The sequence below is a fragment of the Myotis brandtii genome, unplaced genomic scaffold, assembly GCF_000412655.1.
Source record: "Myotis brandtii unplaced genomic scaffold, ASM41265v1 scaffold154, whole genome shotgun sequence".
Classification (NCBI taxonomy): Eukaryota; Metazoa; Chordata; class Mammalia; order Chiroptera; family Vespertilionidae; genus Myotis; species Myotis brandtii.
The window spans coordinates 8,320,789-8,337,338 of NW_005355584.1; the positions used below are offsets into that span (position 1 = coordinate 8,320,789).

At 39.6% G+C, this 16,550-nt stretch overlaps 1 protein-coding gene across 4 annotated transcripts in view; it reads left to right on the plus strand.

The window, feature by feature from the left end:
• Positions 1–16,550, plus strand: part of ATP9B (ATPase, class II, type 9B) — a 138,835-nt gene that overhangs the window by 73,605 nt on the left and 48,680 nt on the right. For all 4 annotated transcript variants that reach the window (XM_014535913.1, XM_014535914.1, XM_014535915.1 and 1 more), the window contains one exon: positions 15,504–15,664. In XM_014535913.1, coding sequence (XP_014391399.1) covers positions 15,504–15,664 — 161 coding nt within the window. The remainder of the gene's footprint in view (positions 1–15,503; positions 15,665–16,550) is intronic.

Consider the following 16,550-nt stretch of genomic DNA (forward strand, 5'->3'; position numbering starts at 1 on the left):
GGGGGGGGGGGGGGGGGGGGGGGGGGGGTGGATGGGTGGATGGATGGGATGGATGAGGGGTAGATGGGTGGGTGAATGGATAAAAAGTGGATGGATGATAAATGGATGGATCAGATGTGATGGTTGGATGGATGGATGGATGGATGGATGGATGGGTGGAAAAATTAATGGAAGGAATGGATAGGTGTGTGAGAGAGTGGGTGGATGGATGGATAGATGGACAGACAGATAGACAGAGGGGTTGGTGAGTGAAAGGAATGGATGGATGGATGGGTGAGTGATTGGATGGGTATGCATACACACCTTTTAGGTCTATATTTATTTTATATTTATGTGTATTAGACATCATGAGTTCAGACACACTTTCAGTTCCAATTCACATCCATAGCATTTCTTCTAGTCTTGTAGTCTTTCCGTGTTGTAATTCTCTTCCCTGACAGTGAGAAACATGGTTACCATTACCCTTAATGTCTTTACTCAACCGATCCCTGCACGTACCAGCCTGCACCTCCTTCCTCCTGAGCTCCAGCACCTGGGCCAGACCACCCTAGCCTGTTTCCTTCCTCACTGGGCATGGCTCCACCGTCCCCCTTTCCCCACCTGGGCTGTGCCCTCTTTGATGCCTGGACCACACTGCTCAGGCACATATGTGTGTACTGTGTTTAGATAGAAAGATGTGGACACATTCAACAAATTATTCTCTGGTGATTTTATTTTTATTTCACTTCTTGAGGGCTAAAACCATGTTTGTTCATTTTGTAGATTTCATCCAAAGCTTATAGTGTTAAGGCAAACACATTAGGTGTGCAGTAAGTGCTGATTTAGTGAACAGATGAGTCAGTCATTGAGAGACCAATGAAAGACACATTAACTATGTAAATCAGCACCCCAAAAGAGCCTTGAGATGAGTATTTGCCTTTAACTGATTTAGGAGAAAGTATGACCAAAAGAGCTCTGAATCTCGAGTGCAGAGCATAACATTTTACCTGCAAACAGTGTGTTTTATTTTTTGCACATCTGTGGTCTCAGATGACTGTGTCAGCATAATAGGTGTGCTTGCCAAGGGACCCTTGTCTTTCCAGAAAGCTCTGGACAGATGCAAGTGCCTAGGGTTCATTCCACATGGGGACACCATCTCCCTCCAGTGACCCTGTGTCTCTGCCCTCTCAGTCTGCCTCATAATCGCAGCGAACCTGCCTGAGTGTCAGTGCCTTTCGCCTCCTCTGCTGCTCAGGGAGCAGAAGAAAACACTGTCATCAAAGAGATTATAATCAACAGGGGCGTTCCTCACAGACATGCTCTCTTCTTTCTCTTCCCTTATGTTTGCACATACCAAATCTGTAATAAGTAATGATTTATCTTAGGTGTGACTTGCTCTGCTGGCAATAAGGATAGTTGGGTTTTTTTTAATGTTCCAAATTAAGTGACTTCAGAGCAAATGAACAGATTTAGGAAGCTAGGCCCAGAATTTAAGTCATATCTTCTAAGCTGCACAGCTAGACTTCTGTGAACACTGTTGTTGGCACTGATATGAAATCAAAAGTGTTCTTCCCTACAGTAATGTTGATCACTGATGTTGTTACCTAGAAGCATGGAATTGCCCAGCTGCATTGTGGACACTCCCTCCATCACCAAATACACATAGAAAAATCAGAGCTAGAAAAAGACAAATGTAACATTTCCACATAAAAGTTCATTAACCTGTGGAAATGAGCAACTTCTCTACGCAACAATTTAGAGAAGGATTTATTTTGTTTAGGTTGGGTATTTAGTCATTCAAGCAACAATTTTCTTAAGTTAAAGTCAATAATTTGTTTTTTTATTACAATTACAAAAATTGTTTCATAGCCTTAAGATACAGACATGGTCTGAAACACACAATATAGAGAACAGAATTTTCATAATGGATCAATTTAATACGTTTTTAATTCCAAACAATATAAAGAAAAATGACTGCTCCCAAGGTTTAATTTCACTCTCAGATGATGCATTTGCCCTCACTCTGGATAAATGTGATGGCATTGCAGCAGCCTCAGTTCAGGAGGGTGGGGGTGCAATGAGCTGGTTAGCAGTCAGCTCAGGTTGCTGTGGAATATATACCAGATTTAAGAAGAATTCAAATTGCAGACTTTCCTCACAATTTTTAATTATTATTCAATCCTTATTTGAGATATACTCTGAAACTACGGTTTTTGGGGTAAAGAATCCTAACAATTTTAAAAATAATTAATGGTTGCTAATTTAACTAAAAAAAATGGGTTCTTGGACATTTTGAAGTATCCATGTTATTTGCACTAGTTCATTTAATGCACATTTGAATCATTTTAAGGCTGTATAATGTACAGGGTTGTAGACACAGGTTGTTTCCCAGTGAACACTGAGGGTAGAGCATTAAGGGAAGATGGCTCACGATCACACACAATTTTATAAAGTGAGACATGCGTTGCTCAGGGAAGATATTCTGTGTCTAAGTTTTAAGAGTAAATAGAGCAGTTTAATTATTTTCCCCCTTAAAATGAACATAAGTAGTTCAAGAAGTGTGGCGTGTGCATTTTGTAATTTTGTTAATGCTACAGTAGTAGATTTTCAGGATCCAATGGGGGTTTGTTGGCCATTCTGTTGTCCTGCCTGCTTCTGTTCACTGTCTGTCTAACGTCCTGGTTAACCTGGTTGTTGTATGCAGGTTGAGTTATTAATGCAGAGTGGTTTTTGTATTTCTAACATTTGATATCAGCTTCCACATAAGTCATGTTTCGTACTGATGGATTGAGTGTAAGTTCGTCCTTCGCTTCTCCAGAGAAGATCCTGGGTGCTGAGGTGATACTCTTTCACCCATTTGGTGAACATGGATTTCCTGCATGTGGTTTAGCACAGTGAAGACACAGATGATGGCGGGAGAAGAGGAATGCAGGGGGTAGTGAAGGGCTGGTGGGAAAGAGGTTGAAATGGTTGGTCTTGAACCCGGTGGGTGAGGGAGAATGCCAGGCAAGAGCAGGACGGATTTTTATTAGACTTGGAGTAGGACTGGGTTAAAGGGTCAGCAAAAGTCTTCCAGGATCCATAAATGAAAGGAACAACCTCTGGGTTTAGTACATCCCAGTAATTTAGAAATTTAGAGGGTGAAATTCAACCTTCACTTTGTTCTCAGTCCCCCTCCCAGAAGACACCCAACAGAAACAGTGAGGGGTGTGCTGCATGCAGGCAGCTGCTGCCAGACCTTTTTCTTTGTGACATTCGTCTGCCACTCTGCAGGTGTTTTTCTGGGTACTTGACCTCTCCCAGTGGAACGGCTCATGGGAGCTTCTACCTTCTACGTTGCTGGTCTCTCCTATGGACTTGAGCAGCTCGGGTGACGCCCTCAGCTGACAGGTTGTTGTCACAGATGAAAATGTATAGGATTTCCTCAGTTTAACGTCTATAAACATTTTTTATTATAATCATAGATTATCGTGTATATTATTTAATCAGCTTCTCATTTCTGAAGTTTCAGAAATGCCCTTTATTGAGCAGCTTTTAAGACTTCTTATCCAGTTTTATATCTACTTAATTTTTCTCAACCTGTGGGTCGCGACCCCTTTGGCGGTCGAACGACCCTTTCACAGGGGTCGCCTAAGACCATCCTGCATATCAGATATTTACATTACGATTCATAACAGTAGCAACATGACAGTTATGAAGTAGCAACGAAAATAATTTTATGGTTGGGTCACAACATGAGGAACTGTATTGAAAGGGCCAGAAGGTTGAGAACCACTGATCTAATTACGATTCATAACAGTAGCAACATTACAGTTATGAAGTAGCAACAAAAATAATTTTATGGTTGGGTCACAACATGAGGAACTGTATTTAAAGAGCCAGAAGGTTGAGAACCACTTCTCTAGAATAATCTTCCTCCTCATATCATGTGCTAACACTGGATGCGGAGCCACAGAACAGTGTAAGTTAAGCCATGCTCCCATTCAACTTGGGAGCGTTTGGTCAGTTCTTGAATTTTGCTTAAGAACAAGAATAATACATAATGTTTTTATTTTTAAAATGTTTTGCTGAATTTGCACACTTAACACAAAGTGCACAGCACAGCCAGTCATCACAAAGTAAGCACAATTCGGGGTCTTGCCTGGTCAGAACACAGCTTTCCCAGCTCCCCACAACCCTCCTTGACCGCCCACCTGCAGGGAGCCACTGTCTCCATAGCAGGTCAGGAAGTTCACACAAATACACTTAACATAATATGTATTCTTTAGCACTTGGCTTGTTTTGTGCAGTAGTCTGCATGTGTGACGCTGTTCATATTGTTGCGGGTCATGGTACTTTGTTCATTTTCACGTCTGTGCACTGTTCCATCAAGTGGATCAACCTCACTTGTGTGAGGCACTCACTCTACAGTGGACAGGTCTCTGGGTCCTTGCCAGCTTCTTGCTGTTAGGGGTTGTCCTGCTCTGTATAATGTCATACAGGCACTCATTTCTGTCACCTGAGTACCCAGCAGGGAAATGCTGGGTCATGTGATACGTTTATATCCATTTATGTCATCCCAGAGTTCACTCTTCCCAGTGGTATAAGAGAATTCAACTTCCTCTGTGACCTTGTCCACACTGGTGGTGTTGGTTGTTTGAAGAGCATTAACATCTGAGTAGTGCCTCCTGTTTTCACCTCCTGACCACCAATGGGGTCAGTATTCCTTCCCATGTCATTGGCTGCCTGGGCCTTGGTCTGAGCACTGCCTGCTTGTATCTGTTGCCCATTTTCCCATTGGACCGTGAGTCCTTTTCTTACTGTTCTGTAGGAGTCTTTGTAGATCCTAACATGAGCACTTTGTGGTACATGGGTATTACTTCCCACACTCTGTTGCTGGCTTCTCACTGTCTTCATGTGTCTTGGTGAATAGCAGTTCTTAGGCCTAATATAATTCAGTTTATCTTTTCTTTTTCTGATTTAAGAAATATTTCTCTCCCCTAGGTCATGGCAGTACTCTCTTATCTTATAGAAGTTTTATTATTTACCTTTCCCAGTAGCTCTCTATGAAAATATGTGGGATTTCCTCAGTTGAACATCTATAAACATTTTTTATCATAATCAAAGATGGGTTTTGTGTTTGATGTGAAGATGGGACAATTCCCAATTTTCCCTCTGTGGATACCCAGTGGCCCATAGCAGTGTTGAAAGTCCATCCTTGAGTCTTGTCCACACACAGGTGTGCATCTGAACCTTCGTCTGCAATTGTCTGCAAAGCCCTTTCTGTGCAAAAAATCTGTACTTACCAGAGGAGCTGGATTGGGGTTGCATCTGCAGCTGGATGGGTTCCCCAAGGGCTTTGCTCAGACTTGAACGTAGGTGAGAACAAAAAGTAAAGGTAGAAACCAGATCGGAGGAGAAGTATCTATGTTTTTATCACACCAGTAACAAGAATGATAGCAAGAGGCATTTAAATGAGCAGTTACTGTGTGAGTGGTGAGCGTAGCTCAGGAAGGTCCAGGTGGCCTGTGAGCCCACACTGAGTCGTCAACACAGGGCCAGAGGGAGAGGGAAATGGGAAATGCAGCCCACAGTCTAGTTGTGGGAATGAAAATAGATCTTGTCCAGGACACATTAGTGGGGCTGCGTGGGCCAGGAGGCTAGGCTGCAGCAGGAGGCAGAAACTAGGAGGGCAGGCCCTGTGGTGGCAACACGACACACAGGTCCAGTAACAGAAGTCATACAGATGCACTTTGTAAAGTATGAAGGCATTGGGGTGGATGTTCCTAGGTCATAGGGGGTCAGAAATGAATCAGTTATAACAATTTAAACCAAAATTGAAGCCATTTTATGTGAGTTGTTGTTGTGGGAATCATCTTATGAAAGTGAATTCGTTATGCCTTTATTTGTGTTTGTCTGAAGCATTTTCCTGGCAGATGAACAACGTTAATCCAGAGGTATAACCTGTTGAGTATATTTTGCCATAAGACAGTTCCCTAATTACTAGAATTTTAGCTCTTTTAGTTTAGGGCAACCTTTGTGCCATTCAGCGGCATGCTTCTTTTCTCAGCCAGCATGTGTAATTACATTTGGAATAAGTGCCCTCCAAGTGCTTTAACAGCATTTTGATATTAGTGTTGTGACCCAGCAGTTGTCTTCTGGTGGCTGAATAATTAATTTGTGTCTAAGAGCTTTTGAGTGTGATAGTTGCCTAACACAGGGTTTCCTTGTGGAAGGTTTGCTAGCTTCCAATGACCCTTAGCTGCCATCTGGTGCAGATTCAGTGCTTCTGTCATCTGCTGCTAATTGCTGTCACCTGCACATCCAGTCTCTCCTCACTGAGACAACATGAGCAGCTTGCATGCTGCCTTGGGAGTGGGGTCCTCGTGCCTGCATGTGTGTACCCCAGAAAAGGAAACGGTTGGCTGGGGGCTTCTCAGTAGAAGCATGTTAAGTTAATTTGTGTTTTAATAAACATGGTATGAAAGATGGTGACCGTTTGTGAAGGTTATTAATTCACTAAATCCAAGTATTTTGTCTGCTCTATGATTTGTTTTAAGGGTTCCAGCACTCAGTGGCCCATTTAGGTTGGAAGGTCGTCTCTGCGCAATGTTACAGACGATTTCGTAAGCGGATCAGCTTTAGTCGGGCACTAGCCTATAGCAGCATATTAATGTATTTTACTTGTAATTTAGAGAACAAGAAGAATACCCTGATTTGAGGCTAAACTGTCCCCTGTGGCACTGGCACAGCTGATAATCGCGAACTAGAAAGATGTGTATATCAAATAGTTTACAAAATGAAGCCAGCTGTGTTTCCCTACATACTGTGGCTTCCTGACATGCATCATTAAACCTTATTAGCTACTTCCTTTTACAAAGATTCTTGTAGTCTTGAACATTGCATATTAACATTTTCTGCCCCTCCAACTGGAAATGATTTGCTTTATTGCAGAGTGTCAACTTGCTCTAGTTTCTGATGCGTTCTAATTGGTACTTCAGAGTATAATCATCGGGAGATACCACGCCACGCATTTCTTTATTTGGAAATTAATATAGACCTTTTCACTTTATCTGTCAATCTGTGCAACTTTTAAGCAATTCCCAACTCTTGGGATTGCTTACAAGCCATTAAGTATGAAATGGTTCATAAAATGACTTTGAAGACATAAAGTAACACAAAAATTTTAGATGGTTTAAAATAGTGTTACACTTTGCCATGATATCAGTATTAAACCTCTTAATAGATAGTTTTAATAATAAAAAGCAAGATGAAAAGTTTATTCAACCCTATTACACTTACCATTTAAATTTTTCAGGAAAGCTGCTAAATTTCAGTTTTGTTTGAAAACAAAAGCATGCAAATCATGAGAACCATAGATTTTGAACACTAACATTGATTCAAAGTTTCCTTCATTCTCTTTTCTGCCATTCTGCTCAGCTGCCTTAAACGTTAAAATGTTTATTGTGATTACCTTTGGTCAGCAGCTGGTTGTGCTAACATGTGGGTGGGACAGCAAAACGGACAGGACCATGTCACTTTGTTCAAGATAACTAATTCTGAGGTGTTCCAAACCCTGGTCAGCATTTATGAATGTCCACATGCTTCTAATATAATCAGAAATAGGTAATGTACATTTCGTTACAAGGGAGTTTCACGACTTCAGTGACTAGTGACTATAATGTGGATTCCAGTGAATATCTTAGTAATAGATCTTGTCAAGTCAGCTAATGACTCTTGATTTAAAAACACTATCGAGTGGTTTTATGTAGTGATAGGTGCCAGATATCAGAAGATTGGGGTGAAGACCTTAAATGGTCCATAAATTCCCACATATTTACTCAATAAGGCATGGAATGCTGCAAGAGATGGTGACACATTACTGCACACCAGCATAGCCTTTGTGACACATAGCGGGTGGGGGTGAGGGCAGCTTCTGGGTCCAGTGCAGCTTGCAGAGCCAGGAAGGGGGGGGGGGGGCCTGCAGGGATGTGAGAACATGCGGAACTAAACCCACCATACCAGGGCATTTGTGCGTTGCGGAATTTTCCTGCTAATTGTCACCATCCCACCCCAAGATACTGTGACTTAGAATTAGTGGCTTCATGATGCTATGCTTAATATTTGACTCAAGTAGTCCTTAATAAAACCAGACTTTCTAGCATCTATTACATAAAAACAATGTTAGCTACCCCTGAGTAAATTCCATAAACCATTAAATAAATACCTTATATTTGTTGGTATGCCAAAGTTAGAATTTAGATGGTGGCATTTTGAAATTAATCACCAAACAGATTTCTGACTATTATAGAAACTCATCTGTATCATGACCTCTTACAAAAAGAATCTAGGGCTGGAAATTAAAGTTATATTGTAAATTAATGGTTTACTAATAAAAACTTAGCCATTCCCTTTTCCAAAATTTTATGAGGGAACTAACTAAGCAGGTGGAAAGGTGGTACCCTTGTTCCATGCAATTTCCCTGTTAAAAACAGCAGTTTCTATGCCATGTCCCAGGAGGCTCTGGGCAAAGGGGCCAAGCTAGTGCCTGGCTGCTCCGGCCATGTCCTCTGCCTCTCCTGTGGTGGTGATGGCCACACACTCGCTTTTTGTGAGAGAGACTGTTCCTCTTCCATGTCCCAGCCTCTCCCATCATCTGTGCTGCAACTGTTCTAAGTCACTCACAGGAATAATTCCTTCAGAACCTCACTTTCTAGATAACAAAAGATAGGGAATACTTTTTTAGCTCTTTGAAAAGAGTCAGAGGATTCCCTGGAGTCACTCTGCCCTGGAATTCAGGGTGGATGGCGTTCAACGCCCTGGCTGTGTAGTTAGTAATTTCCTTAACAAGTACTAACAGACCCCAGATTTTAGTAGTAGTATTATTAATGTACATAAAAATACAAGATTGTTTTCCAGTCGGTAATAGGTTTTGTTTTCATTAAATGAATATTTTAAGGGTGTTTCTAAAACACTCACACACAATATTTAAAATAAGAGACTTGCTACATTCAGGAGAAAATAAAGAGGCACGTACCTCCCAGAAGAAAAGTGTGCTCGCTAGTGCAGTCTCTGCTGTGTGGACACTGAAATGACTAGGAAATGAGAGGTGACACGGCCCGTCCGCCAGCGATTTCACAGGAAGTATGGTCTTCCCTTTCTTACTGCATCTGTTAAAAATGTTAAGACTCCTAATAAAAGCCTTTCTTTAAAAATATCAGTACCACTTAGAGGAATTATTAGGAAAAGCTATTTTTCATGTCCTGTGGCTATGAGAGTCCCCAGAGTCTGGAGCAGCACAAAGCAGTCTGATCTCTGGCTGCACTGGGGCAGAGGCGTGCTTCTGTCCATGCACCGTAGCAAGGGCATTTTACGTAGTAAGGACTCAAGATCTGTTCAAATAAATATAAAGTTACCAAAATAAATTGTTTATGTAATTGGATTACATTGAAATCCAAATGTCTGGCTTCAAATTTCACTTATATGAATGATGTTGAATGTTGAGGTTTCTGGTGTCAGTGGATAGCTTAGATTAGTGAAGTAATTATTTTAAATTAGTGGGTGGTCTTGGCAAAACCATTTAAAATGGATAGCTTCCTACATTGTTAAGACAATAAGGTAGATATATAGTATATGCAAGATCTTGAAACCTTTAAGAGAAGCTGTTGTTACAGTTTTATCAACTTCAGAAGTCTTCAAAGAGCATTAGCACTGTGTAACTGTGCTGACTGCCTACACTATTTTGGATGTCATATCTTTAAATATGCTTCCTTATATGATAGTAGTTTTTATTCAGGGAATTCCCCCCATACATAATCCACATTAAAGTCTAAAAGTTCTGTCTTGACTTCTGCATGATAAAATAGATACTTAGGGTTACTCCTTTAAAAACAAACAAACAAAACATGTGTTAACTATACTGAATTGGTGGAATTAGATCTAAGTTCTGCTTTCACCAAAAGCACATTTTCAGAATTCAGAAAAAAGAAGCATCAAACTTGAGCGCCCTCTGCTGGCCAAGCCACAGCATACCAAACCTTTGCCTTGGCTCCCCCCCCCACCCCCCCAAGAAATGTTACTATAACAATGGCAACAAAATGCCAATATGAAACATGACAGTAGTGTACACAAATTGTATTCACTGTAGTGTTGGAATGATAATGATTTTGTATGGTTTGGTCTCCTTTATATCTATGATTTTCAAGTAAGCTGTGTACTTTTATAAAATAAGATCAGGACTACTATATGTTAGAAAATCGTGGGATTTTCTTAATATTAAGTGCTGGGTTTTAATGTAATTTGTGTACATAGAATACAAATTAAATTTCCAAATAGTTTCCAGACTGTTTTATATATTTGTGCATACTTATCTTTGTTTTAAATATGGCTTTGATGTGTCACAGTTGAGAATATTTGAAATAATAATAATTACTAAACAAAAAAATTGCTTTAAATTGGATGACTTTTTATATATTGGTTGCACTTTAATAAAGGTTCTAACATGACAGAGGGGCTGTCACAGTAACTGGCATGACAGATTGCCCTTCATGGACATATAAAGTAAGCCTGCATTTGTAAAAGCAGATCTGAGGTGTGTGTATGTGTGTAGACATATTTTCATAGAAATGTCTATTTTATGGAATTTTTGACAATTATGGGAAGTATTCTATTGAGTGGGTATGTGTCGTAGGAAATGCGAAGGCCAGTATGATCTAGAAGGTCAGCAGTTTGAGAAGATAGCCTCATTCTGCATTCATGAAGCCCCCTTCAAACTTAGCAAGTAGTATGTTTGGATTTGGGGAGTAACTTCACCCTTTGACATCATGTTTATTGTAGACCAGCTGACCAAGTGGTCTGACAATAGTCATTGTCCTAAATAAGCTTGGAGTTGATCAGCTCCACATTTGTGTAAAGTAGCCCAGGGCTTTACTTTGAGTTTCCTGTCTCCTCTTTAAGTTTCTCACATTGATATGGAAAGTAGTTTTACTTCCTATTGAGTCGCTAAGCCTTGCAGGAATACCTTTTGTTTATATAAAAATATAACAACTCCATTTCTTAAAAATGTTAATTAAATGTTTAAGGAAAACTTTGTAAGTAATAACTATGTAGTAAGCAAGGGAAAAACCTTAAATGTTGAATGTAGAATAGTCTGGCAAAATTTGTTGGTAATTAAAAATGTAGGATAAGAAATATTCTTTCAAAATAGACTTTAAAATGTTTATTGTGTAAATATAGATTTCTGTTTTAAAAAATTAAGGTGATATATTGTAACATTAAGAATTGTCATACTGATATTTACTTAGGGAGCTTTTAAAGCACAGATTATTGAGCCAATAGACTAGAATGGCTCAAAGAAATGCTTCTTATTTCGCAGATCACTGAGGCGGTAAACGGTAATAGCTCAGACACATCTACCGCGTGGGCCGGCCTGCAGGTGTCACAGCACTTGACACTTAGTTGTTCATATCCAAAAAGGAATAAATAAGTAAACTCAAGAAGCGAAAAAGGACATGTAGCATCACTTTTTAAAAAAATGAATACTTTTCATTTAAACTGGAAAATGGAAAAAATGATTGCTACAAGATTTAGTAGTTAGATTTAGTGTATGAGTTTCAATTGTTTGGCATTTGAAGTACAAATGAAGGTCTGCAAATTATTTTGTTGTTTCTTAAGATTCTACTAAAAGTGGAAAATATAGGGCTGATTTGCTTCAAAGGTATTTGAAAGGGGTGAACTTTTTATTAGGAATTTCAGTTGGGTCGTAGCGTAGCCCTATGTCACTCTTGGAGTCACAGTCCAAATTCTGCACAACAGGAGCCAGTGGGCTGGCTGAGACGCTCACCTGCTGAAAGACAGCAGCCTTAGGAACGGTGTTATTTTCCCCAGTCGTCTTTCATTATAAAGCTGTCCTTCTTTCTGTGTGCGGTCGTCTTGTGTGAGTTAACTGTGAGATTGGAGGCTTTTCTATTTTTCAAATTATATTGTATTTACAGGGAAAATATAAGACAAAGTAATATTTGCCTTTCTACAAGAGTTGCAATCGGCCTTTTGACATTTTGCATCTTATTATTTTGCTATTCTAAAATATTTCCATGTCACAAATAAGTGTGAGTTTTAAGAGAATGGTAAAAGTATGTGATATTAATACCATATGATCAGCAGCTAGTGGTATGTATGCCTTTGTTCTAGATAGGAGTTTGGGGAAGTTTTTATCACCTGAGACTTGGTTCTGGTTTGGTGTGCACATTGATTTCTTAGGAACTTGGTAGCAGGACGAGGTTCAACGCCAAGATGGATTGGAGTGGTGCTGTGTCATAGAGATAAGGTGGGTTCTCATTCGTCCACACGTGCATTAAAAAACGGGCTGATCTTTACTTGATTAAGCAGGAGAATACCGTATTTACCCTTTATTGTTGGTATAAACCATTATTTTCCTGAGCACCATTAGCTGTTTAAAACTTGGTACATAAATTAAAGAGGAGCTAAGTGGATTTGTGATCGCTGCCATTAGCGGCATTTTAGATTATACAGGCAATTATTGTGTTCATTATCCTAGAACAGCCCCTTCGCAGAACCATTGTGGTGTCTTAGACATTATGCACAAATTTTCCCTTAGAGATTAAAATTTCCAGTAGCGTATTTAATTTTGTTATCACAGTTGTTTCAAATAAAATAAATATTATGACAAGTAGAAGAAATTTTGCTTTACTAATATAGGAAGTTACAATAAATATTGAAAATTACTTCCCAGTGTACTTAATTTACCTTTTCTTACATAGTCATAATTACTTCAAGAGATATTAATTTATTTCATGGGTGAAAAGTCTTTGCAGTCAGAGCAAAAGGTATCTGGTCTGTTCCATGTCCCAGGAAATTTTTCAGAGTCACATGAAAACCCAAGTCATCACCTTTTTTACAGAATCTATAACTTTATAAGTTAACTAGTTTATATTGAATAGTTTCTAAGAGTCCAGGTTGCATTTTAGAGTTGAAGAAACTTTTAAAGGTGTTTTAGAGGAGTATAAAAAATTAACTATTAATTGAAAATGGACTTTTAAAAAAATAAGTTGAAATGTATCTTTTCTTCTCACCATTGTTAGAATTGGCAAGAAAAGCCAAGCTCACGCAATATGCTATAGCTTGGTTACAGTTATTTGCCAGGAAGAATCGCCACAGTTCAGAACAGCCTGCCAGTGGGAAGCGGGGCTTTGCTCTGCGGAACTTACTGCTTCCCTCCAAGGTGGCGGGTGGAAGAGGACACACTGACGCCCCGTCAATGAGAAAGGTGTTCACGCTGGAGTTTCTGCATGTCGGCTTGCAGTGGCCTGCTTTCAGACTCTCATCCTGTGTGTGCACTTTCAGAGGAAACTTTGGCCCATTCCTGACTGTTTTGTCCCTGCTTTTCCAGTCTTCTTGAAAGTGTGAGGTAGTGCATATACATTTTGCAAGACAGAGATTCTTTATTTTATTACAAAAAAGACCAACTCTGGAAGGCCAGATTAAATCATTCCTTTCACTTTTTAATGGGATTTGGATGAATAGAGTAAAATATGCACTTTGCATTCATTGATAGCATCTTTAGGTTGAGGTAATTGAGTCTTTTTTCCCTGACTGAATGAATAATGACTTCATCTGACCCTCAGCGAGCCTGAGACTTAGGCCGCCTTTGTCACAGCTAAAGGAGCTGGGCTTTGAAACATGCTCTACTTCCCTGGCTTAATTTTTCTTCATTTTAATCCAAAACCCTATTTTTCTCAATAATTCAAGCATAAACTATGTAGTAGTTGAAGGAGCGGAAATTGCAAGATATTTGTCCTCGTTGTGCTGCTTTTTAAATGGAGCTGATAAATCAGGCAGGTCCTCAGCTGCCTGGTTCTCAAGGGAAGCACAGCCATGGCAGCCCTGCGGGAAGCCCCAGCCCAGAGCCTGCAGGTCCCTCCAGCCATTGGTCCCAGGGAGAAGGCAGGCCTGGTGGCTCTGTAGCTGCGCCTGGAGGTGCTGAGCAGGTGACCCAAGGAGCCGTGTGCTTTTCTGCTGGATGCTTGGAAACTGACGGGAGAAGGGCCTCGTCTCCTGTCACACGCAGATGCCATAGATACTCCATATAGAACTGGCAGCTAGGTTTTCTTCCGCCTCCTGAATTAGGAGTCTGTATATTAAGTGACCAGATGAGACCACATTTCACAGGCCTTGGGCTTTATTCCTGCATCTGGAGGGGGAGGGGCCTGCAGCAGGATGGGTCCTTGCAGGGGCGGGGCCTGCATACTCCAAACCCACCTTGCAGAGATTCCAGCTGCTCCCAGACCTCCCTGCAGACCATGCAGTGGTAGTAGAACCTATACTGTGGACAAACGTCTTTCATATCCGGGTCCCAGTTGTCATTTTCATTGTTTCTACCCTTTTTTTTAAGGCCATGGAGTGCTAACCAACAGCAGTGCTGGCTGTGAGCGATAAGAAGTGAATCTATAAGCTTGGTTAGAGAAGAAAGCTTTCTATTTTGTAATTCTCTTTTTTATAGTATTTATTACAGGTGTTCATCTTATTTTTCCTACTAGATTGGCTGTTTCTTGTGGGTAAAATCTCACAGTTTACTCATTTTTCATGACCTTAGAGTTTAGCAAAAAAATATAGTAGACATTTCCATTTATTTTTGTAATGAATTTTCTTCACAGCTACACTTAATGGATTTTCTGACAAAGTTTTGTGTTTTCTCTCTAACTACAGGTTTAATGTTCTCATGAGAGTTTGTGGCAAATATTAATTCAAAACAGATATAAACTAAATACATAAAATGTAGGAAAGGCTAGCTTTTTATTGGCCAAAATTGTGGATTTCAAAAAGTACTACAAAATAAAAACAAGTTAACAATTAGCCCATTGAGAATTACAGTATTTAATTTATTTTATAAAAGTTTTGGCAATCGTTTTCTTTTTTAATTATTCTCTTTCAAAATTTGTACCAGATTCAAGAGAAACTCACTTGGCAGATAGATGATAGCCTGGTACGAATTCAGTTTCCGTTCGAGTCATACATGGCATGAGTGAGCACAGGGCCATGCCAGAAGCCCCCATGCTGGGCTTCTCCAGGTAGTATATAGGTAGCACCAGTTTAGAGACAAGGAAAATGGGGCTTAAAGAGTGTGAGCACATTCCCTGAGATCACACAATTAGTAAGCAGAGATTCAAATCCAAGTTTTTAATAATAATGACAATTAGAGTATACTAGTAATAACATGTATGTAGGCTTACCCTCTAACCAGGAGCTGTTCATGTCTCGTGTAAACCTGAGGAAGACACTGTGATAACCCCATTTTACAGCTTGCCCAAGGTTAGCCAGCCAGGTGGCAGAGCCAGCATTGGAATCAGCCTCCACTAGGCATCCTGAGGAATCCCTTCTCCCTCTGCCTGGTTCTCAAGCCTTTCTCAAACGCCCAATACTATAGGCCAATGCAAAGGAAAATTTATGGATATCAGAACTGTCATGTATTCAGATGTGTAATGTTAGGAGCATTATGTTTATGTCTTAATTCCATGTTTTTCTTTCAGGTTGGTTTGTTGGACCTTGAACTCAATCAGCTGACCAAAGCGCTGTTTTTGGCGTTGGTTGCTCTCTCGGTTGTTATGGTAACCTTACAAGGCTTTGTAGGCCCATGGTACCGCAATCTTTTTCGGTTCCTCCTCCTCTTTTCCTACATCATTCCCATCAGGTAGGTTGAAGAATTAAGGTAAAACAAATGTCTAGTTTCATTGAATATGAGTTTATTAACATCTATTTCTCATTGTGAAAGAAATTGTTCACACAAAGCTCAGTAACTCTGGTGAATCCTGAGGAATCCTGTAGGAAGTCATACTGGGAGGGGGCAAAGTCAGTTTTGTTAGAATAGTCTAGAAATCTGATGCTTTATCCTATATAAATGTATTGATAATATAATCTTCAATAATTGGGTGATATAAACATAAAACATAAATCTGAATCCAACAAAATAGTATTTGCTTATTGCTGGTAGACTTTTTATTTCCAGTGCTCTTCGGTCCAGTGCAATCATTGACATTTTAAAGTTATCTATATTTCACAGACCATTTAATATACCTGTCAGATATATTAGATAAAATACTGAGTTAGATAAAATACTGAGTAAGGCAGTCTTCTAATATGAACAATTTTTCAAAATGATAACCCATCTAACTCGAGATTGGGATATAAATAGTTAATATTAGATTGTCTTTAATTTAAAGACTAATATTTATAACAAATGTAGATAAGTCCATTTAAAAATATTTCCACAAAGAATATTTTTAATAGATACCCTAAATATATATGATTGAAATTTTCATATGAATGAGCAATTAAGCCCTAATAAATCATGCATAAAGTATGAACCCAGAATAGCTGTATTCTGTATCAAAGAGTGAACTAAACGTGTACCAGTATTAGGCACAACATACAAGCATTTGGAGAGAAAGGCATATCTTTATTTACAGACTGGTATCTCTAAAAGTTTATCTATAGGAATGTCTCTTTCATTGACTTATATCATAGCAGTGGAGCTGTAGTTTGTCCCTGGGGCTCTGTACACAGAGCTGTTACCCTCG